We start from the raw sequence: 13622 nt of genomic DNA, 5'->3' as shown, positions 1-13622 counted from the left end.
GACAATTCAGTGATATTTCCTTGTCACTTAGAGGCTGAGTTGGGGACTTAATTTCTGTTGCCAGCCACCTTCCAGTCAAGAGAAGCCTCCTGACAAATCGAGCATGACTTCAAGGTGCTGGTGCTTTAATGGATGCCTGTCAGCATTAGCAGAGAAATTTTCTTAGGTCTCAGTCAGGCAAGGACAGTCATTAGGGATTTAATAGTCCGTGCTGTGAGTCACTCCATTGTATTCTGCAGTGTTATTTACATATGCGTGAAGTTAATGCTTGCTCTAATCTCTGCAGCATCAATGTCTTGAAGGGATAGGTTTTATCTTTGCAGGGAATAAGWAGTATTGCAATTCAAATAAGATAAAAACTGGTTTTATAACTGTCTTTTCAGTACTCTAGTTTGAAAACAAAAAAGAACAGGTAAAATATTCTACTCAGGATAAATGTAAAATTCTTCAAATACTTTTTAATTTAAATGAATAACTTGGTAAGTCTTGTTAGAATACTCTTTGTTTCTTTGCAAATCTCTTGCTTAAACACACTTAAGTAAGAGTAAGAGAATGAACAGTTAATTGAGGGAACAGTGCCAAAGTCTTCCTCCTGGAGTATTTTTATTACACAAAGCAAAAACCAAATTAAACTAAACTTGTAAAAATRTTTCCTATGTAAGTAGTTTTCAAGTTGCATAAAAATGTTATTGATTAATAYGATGTTCTACTTCATGTAATAATTTGCTAAACACTTTCACTCTTAAATATTCCTGAAACATTGGGGGCTGCTTCTTGTGAATGTTCAGAGCATTTCAGGGTTTTTGTGTGTGTGCGTGTGYRTGCAAAAAATATGGTGGGATTCAGCTGTAAGCATTTCACTGAAAAAACAAGGAGGAATAATTTTGTAATTGTTCTTATATACCTCTTCTTTCTAAAGATTTTCTTGCAAGTCTGAGTTGTTGTACATTTAAAGTACTGTCTGCACATTCTTGAGAAGTGAGGACAAATTTTCCCAGTGCAGGTGTTTTTCCCCATGTATGTATGTAACTTTTGCTGACCTTATTGCAAACTCTGTTTACACATGGAAAAGAACACAGATTTCTTAGCAGATGCTAACTCTGTTCTTTGGTAGAAGCCTTTCATAAGGAGCAAAGCAAATGATCCTTTTCCTTGTTTATCTTTTGCAGTTGCCTGTGTCTGGCAATTTGATTGACCTTTATAGCAACCAAAGCATGCCTCCCCCTGGGCTAAACATCAGCAACTCATGTCCAGCTAATCTTCCTAATATAAAAAGGGAGCTCACAGGTAAATATATTTGAAATACAACCTTGAAGTAATGCTATAGTGGTTTTAACTTAAGGCAATATTGGACATAATTTCTTAAGAGCAATGAAAATTTGGACAAAGATTTACTTTTTGTTTTGTAGTCTGTTTTATAGCAGATGTATTAGCTCATATTAGCTTGTAGTGCAGTCTTATTTGTGTGTGTGGAGGGCGTGTATGTRTGTGTGTGTTGGGACAAGTTAAGATAGTGTCCGTAGTTTGAGTCAAGTAGAGAGGGAGAGAGAATATTTGTTTTAAATCAAGGTGAAAGGGAAGCATCCTCCAAAGATCTTGTCAGATTAGTTTTTCCAGCATTAAAAATTTTCCTCTTCTGAACAAACTCTTGACAGTGGATGGGGAGGGAGAGCCCTAATCTTCTCCCCTCTTCCCCYCAACCACCACCTCAAGCACATGCATACAGAATTTAAATAATTTGAAGGTTTAAAAGGGAAGTTCAGTGTTTTCAAGTATGTTTTATCTTTGCATTTCTGCTTCATTTCTAGATGAAAGGGTCTAACCACAGGTAGGATGTGATAAAAAGGCAAGCTTGCTTGTAGAATGAACACACAGCGATTGATTATAGGACTGATGACAAATCAGAAATGACTGTTCTTAAGTGCAGCAGGGAATCATACTGTATGCAGTCCTGGTAGAGGCATAGTTTCTTCCTTGTCTCTCTCCTTTTTGGATTTCTGATGTGAAAACTCACAGGCTGACTCAGTTGCAAAACAGGTTCTGGACAGGAACTAGTTTAAGTAGGGCACTGTTTTTAATAGCTGAGGTGTCAGCTTCTCAGAGGAAATGCCACATCTCTAAGCTGGCAGATATTTGCATTTTGTRTGACTCTGCAAAATTTGAGTTCAGCAGCAAATGAAGGCTCCCGAACTGCTCAGCTATCTGTGGCTGCTAGAAAAACTGGAACAGCATTTTGAACTTTAAGAGAAGGGTGGGAGGGTAAGATGACTATTCAAGGTCTTGCATTGCAGACGGTTTCATAGCCTCAACTGCAAAAAGTTGCAGGTGGCTCTAGACTCAGAGTGCAAGCTAAACACACCACTTGCAGGGTGTGTAGGCTGGAACATTTACAGCAGATGGTCATGAAAGACTTCGGGCAAAGAAGGCAGAAAGAGAGAGAAAATTAGTGAGTGGAGTGGTCTTAGAGAAGTCCTTAGTAAGTAATTGGCCTGAACTAAGTTGTGTGTAAAATTCCTGCAAACACTCCAGGCAGAAAAAATTCAGACAAACTTTTTCTGCTCAGAATATATGTTACCAGATTGCATTTAGTGTAGGAGAAGTGTAGGAACTTCTATGTAGCACCGGTCACTTAGTCATTGATCCAGCCAGCCCTTTGACTGCTGGTAGTGGTCTCTGACAGGCAGTGATTTAAAGTTAGCATGTTGTTACTGCRGACAGTTAGAAGTCTAGGTAGGAAAGACTTTCTATACCAACCACAGAAACTTTATGAAGAGGCTGAGRTCTATTCTCTACAGGTGCAAAAGCTTCTTGTTCTGCCTTTCCAGGTTTTTCTGTTGGAGCTTACTGTATTTAAATCTAGCACTTGTATGTCTACATTCTACATCATGCTGTATAAATATCAAAATGATCAAGAACCAAGAAAAATTGGATCTGTTATCCCAGCTTCCTGTGATGATGGTAGTTGTGAGTTGTCAGCTGTAGCTACTGAAGCGTTTAATCAGAATTTTGCTCACACAGGAGTGTAGTTTCTATTAGTTTGGGCCTTGCGCACCTCATCCATTTCATAATGCAAGATCAGATTAAGCCCAAGTTTCATTTGGACATATGATAATCTTTCAAGTTCTCTTGACCCTGTAGATAGTCTGGCATAGAAAAGGGTGTGTTTGGCTCTATTGCTCATAGTGTTGGCGTAGCTCTGTATGCAGATGAAATAGTCAACTTCCAGTACACCAAGAGAAACCCTTATTACCCGTTATTTTGAATTGACCAGGGCATAATTAGTCTGCAATCCATAAAAAGAAAATATAGGAAAGAAACGTGGAGTGAGGAGAGAGTTGGTTTCATAGTGGAACTTGTGCTAGGGGATCACACATTCTTTTGTCCCCACTATTTGCTGCACAGCTAATGCTTGCTGATCTTGAGACTCGAGCCCAACAAGATTTCGCACCACCTTTTCTCAAAACTTAAAAGGTGTAGAGCAAACATGAAAATATTTAAAATTATTTGAGAAATGCAAGTTCAAATGCGAATTGAACAAACAAGTTTAATTGGGCTATTGCCTGAACTTTATATGCTCAAGTCTGAAAATAAATGTGTGGAACAAGGTTAAGATCAGTCCTGAGCTGAGGAGACTACTGGTGTGCAGCATCGTTCTTTCCTTTGCTTTTTGTGAAGAAAGGTCAGGGACCGTAACTTTCTAACAATATTGCTATTAAAGGTGCCGATCTTTTTTTTATTGTTGTTGTTTGTTTTTTCCATATAATGATAGACATTGGTATAGCTGGAAAATGCAGCGTCTTTTATTAAGTTGCTTACGTTATATCTTGAGTCTTGTGATGATCTACATGCATTGCTACAAAAGGACATAATCTAGATTCCAGTGAGCTGAACCTCTGACCTCCTACCTGCTTCGTATCCTGTGCAGGTAGCCAGGCAATAGGCATGTTGCTCCTCAGGTTCAGCCTCTACATGGTGGTACATGTGTACGTAAACACGGGAGAAGGGATGTTGTGTTAAGGCAATTTGTACCTTGCTGAATCATGGCCTCAGTGAGAAACCTTCCAGACACAAAATTCAATATAGGAAGTGTGGGAATAGTAGCTCTGCAGGTACACAAATTTAAGCTGAGCCCCAGCACAGTTTTTCGGTGAGCACAGCTTACATTTGGGGCCTCTTTTGCTGTTTGCAATGGTTGTAGTAACTTATCRTTGGGCTTCCTGTGCAAAAGTTTCGGAAACTGCAAATGTTGCATTTGAATTTCTTTCTAATTACTTCATTCACATGCACAGCATGTATTTTTCCTACAGAGTCAGAAGCGAGGGCATTGGCTAAGGAGAGGCAAAAGAAAGACAATCACAACCTGAGTAAGTTGGTTCTTCTCTATCTGCACCAATTCTAGTTATTTTTAGGTATTCTTTTGAGTGTTGGCATGCTGGTRCTTTAAATCTCTGGATGACACATTACATGTGATGTATTGTACTAGATCGTCATGTTATGCCAAGAGATCAAATATCTCAAATTCTCTTGAATTGTGAGCTTAAACCTACTATTTGCTATATTAGCCAAACTTAATCTAAAATTTTAGATTATGCTATCAATTTATGACTTGTTTTAAACATCAACATCATACGCTCACAGTATGACAACTGCAATAAGAATATAAACTTCATCTTTGTAAGAAAGAACTTATTTCTGAGTAAAAAAGCACTTAAAATAATGAGCGTTTATGTGAGCTCATTGTAGTGAGCGTTTTATGGCTTAAAATAGAAAAGGACAACCTAGGGATCCTCGTTATTACTAGGAGAAGGAACTGTCTTGTGCCTTAAGCTATTCMAGAGCCTTTTCCATAGGCTTTGGTAATAATTTGTAAATCTAATGCAGGAAGGTTGGTGTGTAAGCTTGCTTTTTATAGCCTCAAAATTTTGCATCCAGAAAGGTACTTAAAGAATGAGACTAAACTTGTCCCTTTTACCRCTTTGGGATTTCTTTGAGCAAATAATCTTGTGTCCCTGAATTTCTGTGAAGCCTTTTTTGTCTAGGAAAGCATACCCTGTTCATACACTTCGGTGGCAGTCCCATGCTAGCGCAGCCACGCTGCTTCTCTGCTTCTCTCAGCTTAGCTCTGACATGTCCACAGTCCCACATTTTGATAGTATAGGCCAAACKTCTCTCATGGAGAGAAGCATGATAAATCGCTTCATCACTGGATTTTAAGCTTCAAGTGAATGTGTCAAAGATATAAAKATATATATATTTTCTTTAAATCATTAATAAAAGCTGTATACTTTGTAATTAAGTGAATATTGCTTGTAACCTTTGTGGTGTTTTTTTTCTTAAAGTTGAACGAAGAAGAAGATTTAATATTAATGATCGTATAAAAGAACTAGGCACTTTGATACCCAAGTCAAACGACCCGTAAGTATAATGTCTCCAAGGAGACTGTTGGCGGAAGGTATTGGTGGGGGGGGGGGGAGAAGAAAAAAAAACTTTATAATAAAACAATTCTGAGTTTTCTTGTAGGATTTTAGAAATGAATATCTGTAGAAATGCTTGAAGTTCTATTTGATTTTTGTCAGTATATGAACGTTTAGTCTTGCTACTTAATTATGTCTTGCTAACAGATTCTTTACRTTTATTAGATGTTGTAGCTTGACAAGACAGAATCCATCCCTTTTTTTGTGAAAACGGAGGGCAGTCCCTCTGGGAAGCCATCATTATATGGTAGTTGCTGGTGGAGAAGCCTGTAACTGCTCTTGAGAAGGGTCTTTGCCTTCCCCTAAGGCAGGCAAGGCAGTATGGCATGTTACCCGCCTGTGGGACAGGTGGATCTTTCATCCAATAGTCAGAACGAAACTTTTTAAATAGAAAGTGTGTATGTATGTGTGAAGTCTAAAACACCTAAATGTGATGCTAATATTTGCATCGTATGGTACGCTGTTTTGCATATGATGCTGTATTTGGCTTTTCTCTTCTTGCCATCACGCAGCTGTGATACAGYGCCGCCAGGAGGTTTATTGCTTGCTGCTTCCAGGCAGCTGAAGGATCTCGGGTCTTTTTTCCACCGAAGTACCAGGTTATATATGGTCCTTCGTGAATGCCGGTCCCCTTGCAATCTTKTAATTACCCAGCTGAAATGAGGCGTTGCCCGGAATCGCAGAGGGCTATGGAAGAAGCGCCCCGTCTCCGGTCACTCAGCGTGATGCTGGTCCCAAACAGCGGAGTGCAGGGGCTTGCACCCGCTGCGCCTCGGAGGGCGCCGGGGGGCCCGCAGCCCAGCCGCTGCGAGGTTCGATGCGATGATGCTCAGTGCAGCCTCTCTTCTAGTAGGCGGCACTCTGGCCCCCTCTAGCGCATTTCGAAAGCCTAAAAAACTTAGAAGAAATGTCAGCTGGCTGTTATATASCAGGAGGTATAATCACAGCTGCTGGTGTGACGGTAGTGACTATAAAATAAACCCTCACCGAGAGCCCTAACTTCTTCTTTTCTGTTGATTTCAAAGGGATATGCGCTGGAATAAGGGAACTATTTTAAAAGCATCGGTTGACTATATCCGCAAGCTGCAAAGAGAACAGCAGCGCACCAAGGAACTTGAGAACAGGCAGAAGAAACTGGAACATGCCAACAGGCACCTGCTGCTCAGAATACAGGTTTGCCAATAGATAAGCTGCAAAGGCTCTTGGTTTTGGAGCATATAACTGCAAGCGAGTGTAACTGAAGCATGTTCGTAGGAATGTGTGTTAGAAGGAACCACTGTTTTAAGTCATGGTGACCAGTGCTGAGGTGTGTGCAGAATKCTTCCAGAAAAATAAGATACACTCATTTAAAAAAAAAAATATAACTGTTCTCTCTTCTTGATACTCGGCAGCAATCTGTCRTCTGCTTTTGGTGCAGGGTAAACTCTGCTAGCAGGACTGAGTGGTGCTGGCAGGGAGCAGTTTTGGTAACAGGCACTGTGCAACACCATCCCTTGAATTCTCCATAGGAATCATGGTGACTAGAAGCTATATTTAATGTCAAGCCTGCCCTGGTTTGTCTGGGAGAGTAGTTGGAGAGGAGCATAGCTAGCAGCCTGTACAGCCTTTGCTCTCAACTCTGTTATCCAAGAGGGCAAACACAAGCTGGATATCCACCCCCCCCTCTATGAAAGAGTAGTAGTTTAAGAAATGTACATAGGATCAAGTATAAGACTGTCATGGAGGCTGTGATGGAGCAGGCTGTGGGTCCCAGACATCCTTATGCTGGTGCTCCCCGGCGGCTTGAGCACAGCTCGGCTGTCCTGCAGGCGCAGTGCCAGGCTGGGTGCCAGAGACACCTTGAACCRCAACACAGGTAACCCACGAAGCAGAGAGCGAAGCTGGGAACACCCGAGAATGAAATCTTGCAGTAAATGGCTTTAAAATAGAGCAGTCCGGGATGTGCTTGAGTGCAGTTTTTGTGCTGCGTTGAGTAATCTGTTTGCTGTCGGGAGGAGATAGTGGCACGGYTCTTCCACGGAGCAGCACCAAGCAAGGCTGTTTCGAAGTTAGGTCAGGTCACTTCTTAAGCATCTTCTGTCTTCTTCTGCACTGTCCATCTGCTGTGGCTCCTATTTCTATCAAAATAGCATAAAACCCAGATCGTTGAATAATGGGCAATACATCTGAAGGCAAATAGCCTAAAGTCTATTTTCCTTTTCTGTGTTGATTCTGATTACAGAATAGGGGGATTCTTTTTATCCTAATTCTGTCATGTTGGCTTGTGGGAGAGGTGCTTTCTATTCCGTTTTCTCACTTGATCTTGTGATGTGCCCTTACAAGTTTGTTGTCTTGGCTTCAAAATGGAAAAAGGCTTCTAATCAACCTCGGATAAGAATATCCTGGAAATCACAACCCTGTTGTGATTGCTTAATTTAATGCATAAGTAGAATCAAAACATCTCTCTTACTGCTGTATTTGGAAAAGTGCACTTAAATAAGTTCTTCTATTATCTGGCTTCAGTCAAATGCATCTATAATATGATAGAACTTGAGGATGGGATTTAAACTTGTCATGCAGCTTCTCAGGATCCTGGCTGCACGTACAGCCTAAAGCCTTCCTGTAAATTCCCTGTGTATTTCTGATTGAATCTTCTTGTGCAGGAGTGTCTGTGTTGAGTTTTCATTGACCCCTTGACTTCTGTCTTGAAAAAAACTGCATTTTTAGCAGAGCTGTAGAGCGGGAAGTGTCCCTTCCACCGTCTCAGTAGGAAGTAACTAGCATATTGTGCCTTCATATTTGATGGTTTTCTTTTTTCTTTAAGTGCTTAAGTTATGCTTGTGCTGTTCCAATTTTTTCCCTCTAAATGTAGCCTGCACCAAAGGTTCACCAAAGCTGTTATTTTTAGTAACTTTTTCCACACTTTTACCAATTTGGATATTCTTTAAAAAAAAAAAAAAAAAAAAAAAGTGTTGCACAGTAACAGAGCAGTGCACGATAGGAAGTGGGGAAACTCTTGCCTTCATGTCACTTGTGTTGCCTCCCTGGGTTGTCATTGAGGATGGCGAGTGTCTTCAGCAGCACTTCCACTGTGAGATACTACTTGTAGGTGGTGCTCATTTTATTCTGCAGGAGAACGTTGCTCAAGTGAAGGTATGCAGAGAGCTAAGGAGGGGCAGGAGACCATTGCTTGCAGTTGGTTTGCTGCTGCTGGGAAGGGAGGAAACAGTTGGCATCCATTAGTAGGAAACCATAAGTCACAGTAAGCAACATAAGATGAGTTTTGTGCTTTCRTGCTTTTGAAATTGTTCCTTATCTTTCTCCACAGGAACTTGAGATGCAAGCTCGGGCGCACGGACTCTCCCTTGTCCCATCGACAGGCCTATGCTCCCCCGATATGGTGAACCGGGTCATCAAGCAAGAACCTGTCCTGGACAACTGCAACCAAGATATCATGCAGCACCACACCGATCTGTCATGCACCACCACCCTTGATCTCACCGATGGTACTATCACGTTCAGTGACAACCTGGGAAATGTGACTGAACCAACTGGCACTTACAGTGTCCCTGCAAAAATGGGATCCAAACTGGAGGATATCTTGATGGACGATACTCTCTCCCCTGTTGGAGTAACTGACCCACTACTTTCCTCTGTGTCTCCTGGAGCGTCAAAGACAAGTAGCAGGCGGAGCAGCGTGAGCATGGAGGACACCGATCATCCTTGTTAGCAGATACTTGGCACGGCCTTTCATAAACTGCTTCATTTCTTGATCAGTAGATAAAATTTACCTTTTGTAGAATTTTCTGATCTTTTTCTTTTCCTTGTGCTTCATCAGTAGCCTAGTGTGTGTGCGCGTGTGTGTATATATTATATATAGAGAGAATTTTTTTTAGATTTTTTTGTGAAAAAAGCTTGTATATTCTATTTTAAAACTACCAACGCCTCCAAAATATTGTACAGTGTATGTACAGTATCTGTGAACTGGATTCGCCAAGAACTTTGAACTGGCCAAATCTACTCAAAGCAATAGAATTAMACATGAAGAGTCTCTTTCTACTCGGGTGGGGAGGGGAGCATAGCAGAACTGTAAATTCTGTGCAACCTATTTGCTTGGAAACAAAATGTAAAGTTAAAGAATGTAAAGAAACCAAATCAAGAAAAGTCCACTTTGTAATTGTGTTGATTTAATAGTGCTGCCTTAAAGATACAGTGTCCCTCAAACTTTGTTTTATCTCAAGTGTTAAAAAAAAATTACTATTCCACTCAGAATACAGACAAAAAAAAAAGTGTTGAAACATCCTGATTGTGTAGATTCTGATATAAAATGTTCTTGATGCTACTGCTGAAAACAAAGTAGAAATTGCAGGGAGATGTGAGTCTCTTTCTCAGAGTGCTGTTTAATTTTACTCTGAGCTGATTTGGATTTTCCTTTTGATCATGGTTCGAGGTTTTTCTTTTATTTTTTTTGTTTTGTAACATGCAATGATGGYTTGCCAACAAATGAAGGAGCACTGTAAATTAGTATACACTCTTTGGGCAAAAATTGATACATTTTATCAACTGGGCACATTGTGTTGTACATATCTAATCGGCTTTTTCTTTTTTTTTTTTAATTGCATTGTACAGTTTATTTTGATTTGCATGGATTCCTTAGTTATCCTCAACTTTTTGTTTTAAATATATTTGTATTTCATTTGTAAGGATTTGCCTCTTAATACTGCAACAATTTTTTGACATTTTTAAAACTCATTGGAAGTTTTTTGCGTTCTTTGTAAACACTTGAAAGGAAGCTTTTATGCAGGGTTCTGTGTTTTAAGAGAGATTTTGAGAATATTTTGTATATTGCAGTCTCACTTTGAAAATGTTTTTAAACACGCTTAAGGTAGAGTACAAATTTAGATTAGGTAATAAACAAAACAGCTCTGTAGAAAAACTGAACTTACATATTTATTTTTAGTGATACAGGAAAAAGTAGTAATATGCTTGGAAACATAACTATGTAGTTAATATACCCGTTATAGTAATTTGTGTTTCATTTCAGCACTGGGGCTGACATTAAAAAAGAAAAAAAAAAGAGAAAATTACTGTATCTGCAAATAACTGTTACTTGATAACAATGTTATTAATTTTTAACATGCAACAATGTTGTAAAAGTAGTTTGGTGCATTATCTACTCAAGTGTAGTCCTATGCAATAACAGTAGTTGTATTATATCAAGCCTAGGTGTTTTACAGAGGTGGCGTACGGTGTTACGAGCTGAGCGGGTTGAATGGATTTCTCAGTAGCGGCYTACAGTTGACTCGCGAGTGGCAGGCGGGCGTATCTCATTCAGAATGAAGTGCCTTAAACTCTAGTTGTGGTCTTTCTGGACTAGCACTGACTGAAGTGTGGAAAAGGAGAAAGCTTTAGGGTGATCTTTTCTAGGAAATTAAAGTGTAGCATGGTGCCTACGTAGAGAAAACAAGAGCTTCCCGTTCTCCTGTGTGCTACACTGGAAATTATGTGTTATTTAAAAAAAAACAAAAACAGAAACAAAACCACACCGGTAGCGACTTGAGTGCCAGTTTGGCAGGCTTTATAAGGAAASCTGGGTCACAACAGTCACGGTGTTCGGAAACGAAACGTGAATCCGGTAGGGCTGGGGCAGCTGAGGACGGCGGGAGGAGGGTCGCGCTCTCCCGCGGGCGCTTCCCGCGGGCGGACCTGCGGCAGCGGGCGGCCGGTCCCGCTCCGGGCTGTCGCGCCCGCTGGAGCCGCGGGTTGCGTGTTAGCACTGATGCAACCGMCAGGTTATTCCCAGGGATTTTACTTGCTTTTTTTTTGGGGGGGGAGGAGAAGAGCAGGAGTTTGCGTGTAATGATGCCGCTGGGCACGCTCACCCTGGGCAGCGTTTGGGAGCGTGTCCTCGCCCGGCGAGACGGAGCGGTGCCCGGGGTGGGACGGGCGAGCCCTCGGGGCGTCTTCTCCTCCGCTCTTCTGCCAAGCAGCCGCGGCGGCTCGTACGGAGCCCGGCGTGCGGCTGCGGGCTGCTGCAGGGCGTTAATGCTGACCGGCAAAGACAGCTGGGGCTGTAAAACGCTTGTAGCTGTAACATGGGGCAGCGTCACCCTTCCTGTTGGTGAGGGACAGCGCTGCAGCGTGGTACGGCGGGATCCGGCTGTGCACACTTGCATTGAAAACCCCCGAGTACGGTTTTTGGTTTGCTGCCTGTGCTGTCTGCCCAGAAGTTGGAGTCTGGACTGGGACATGTGAATATTTCTTATGTGAAACCACTGATACTCGCTGGCAGCCGCGACTTCTGATTCTGGCTACACGCTGTGCGGGGATGACTTAGGATTCAAGAAAAAAGTTGTATCGAGAGCTGAACTGCTCGGTAAAMGCTGCCGTGGCCCACGGCAGCCGTACGTTGTGCGTCCCCCAACAGCGCTCAGCGGGTTGTGCTGCTCTGAGGTGACGCGCGACTCGGCCGCGGCCCGTTCGCCGTCTCGTCCCGCGCTTCCGCCGGCCGCAGCCCTTCTCCGAGTTTGCTCCTCTTTTGCAAGGAGACGTTTAGGCCTGGGAGTCGGGACATCCGTGGAGGTGCAAAGCCGTGCTGATTCCAGGTGTCCTCGTTCTCTTGCGTAGCGTGGTGCGGCGCGGGGGGATGATTGCCGTGGACGGGCAGCGATGGAGGCAGGGTCTGGCACGCACGAGGTGGCGTGAGGTGGACGGAAGCGTTGCCCAGTCCGGCTGTCTGGTGACGGTGTCTTTTGTGTGACACGGGGCCGGCTGTGGCTTTCCTGACCGGGTAGGTAGAATACCTAATAACTCTCACTTTTGCCAAAACCATGTGACAGACGTGACTGTGCAGAGTACCATGAAGTTCTTCCTTACTGCTTTTGGCCTACAAAGCAATATTAAACTTTGCAACATGTAGAAGCAAAAAGAAGGTACACAAGGAAAGCACAAAGCACAAAATAATGCACTTACGTTTATGTTGTTTGACATAAAATGCACTGGGGGGAAGCTGATGTTGATAATAGTATAAATACCTATATTTCTTGAAAAAGTGACATTAATTACTGCCTCTTGCTATGATGCTTGGTACTGTAATGTTGATATTCATCTGCTGTTGACTGCAGCAATAATTTGTGTATGGTCCATAGCACTGTAAATTATGGATCGATATTAATGTATCCAATGAAATAATTTGAACTGTTGTTCTTGATAGATGGATTAAAGCATTTGGTTTTTCACATACGTCTGTGTAAGCCACTCGTTTTCAGTGTAAGTGGATCTTGGTTTTTGTGTGTGTGCATGTGTGTGTATCTGAAGTCCCAGCAGAGCTGCTGTGTTTGTGATGTGATGGACGTGTCCGTGTTCCTCTCCTGGAGTTAAAGTCCCTAATTCTGGTTCCCCAGAGCTGTCTCCCCTTTGCTTGTGGAGAGGCACGGGGAGACCTATGCCTCCGTGGGGAGCCCCTCGCTCCTGCGAGGTCACCTACCATCAAACGTCCTAGCCAGAACTCTGCTGCTGTCTCAGGTTGACCGCTGCATGTGGCAGTCGGGGTCCTCCCTTTCCTCGTGCCCTCAAGAGTCTTTCCTCCCGAAACTTCCTTATCCCGAACACTTGCAAGTGGTTGCTTCTGATTTGGTTAGGGGCCAGGCAGGGGATTGCTGTTTTGTCTTCCCATCTTATTTTTTGGCTTCTTCGTTGTCTTCATCTATTACGGTCTTGTTCTTTGACGCTCTCTTGGTGTGCTCACATGCCATGGTGTCCTCACCTCATCTGTGGACATTGCTGCAGCAGCAGTGGTGGGGAACATGCATTACTGCATGTTTATAAGCCCTAAATATATTCAGTTGCAACAAATTGTGACCAGAAGTTTTGATTGGCTTGTGTTTTTTAAAATTTGCTTGGGTCTTTTAAAAATCTGGTATCAGGAGTAGAAAATGCTTTAAAAAAAAACAAAAAAAAAGAGAAAGAAAACAGTATATTTCTAGCAAGAAAAAAAAAAGAAAGAAAGAAATTGAAAAGCACTAGCTATCCTGCATCACTCCATTTAAGAAAAGCAATAATAATTCTGGGTAAAGATAATTGGATTGGCTATGAATGCAATAGAGAAGACCAGCACCCCTTTTATGGAAAATGAGGTAAAGCTTCTAGAAGATGCTTTTAGCAGTCGTC

General features: G+C 42.1%; 1 protein-coding gene across 11 annotated transcripts in view; it reads left to right on the top strand.

The window, feature by feature from the left end:
• The window catches only part of MITF (melanocyte inducing transcription factor), a 104504-nt gene extending 91809 nt beyond the window's left edge, over window positions 1-12695 (top strand). For 7 of the 11 annotated variants that reach the window (XM_085300074.1, XM_085300073.1, XM_085300064.1 and 4 more), the window contains 5 exons: window positions 1170-1287; window positions 4290-4364; window positions 5340-5415; window positions 6500-6647; window positions 8782-12695. In XM_085300074.1, the coding sequence (XP_085156200.1) occupies window positions 1170-1287; window positions 4290-4364; window positions 5340-5415; window positions 6500-6647; window positions 8782-9183 (819 nt within the window). In that variant the 3' untranslated portion in view covers window positions 9184-12695. The remainder of the gene's footprint in view (window positions 1-1169; window positions 1288-4289; window positions 4365-5339; window positions 5416-6499; window positions 6648-8781) is intronic. The other 4 variants (XM_085300065.1, XM_085300071.1, XM_085300068.1 and 1 more) reach the window with 2 other exon arrangements.
• The last annotated feature ends 927 nt before the right edge of the window (window positions 12696-13622 follow it).

This window comes from Rhea americana, unplaced genomic scaffold (assembly GCF_003343005.1).
Source record: "Rhea americana isolate MKP2758 unplaced genomic scaffold, rheAme1 scaffold_16, whole genome shotgun sequence".
Lineage (NCBI taxonomy): Eukaryota > Metazoa > Chordata > Aves > Rheiformes > Rheidae > Rhea > Rhea americana.
Note: the sequence above shows the minus strand (reverse complement) of the source record. Positions and strands in the feature narration are given on the sequence as shown.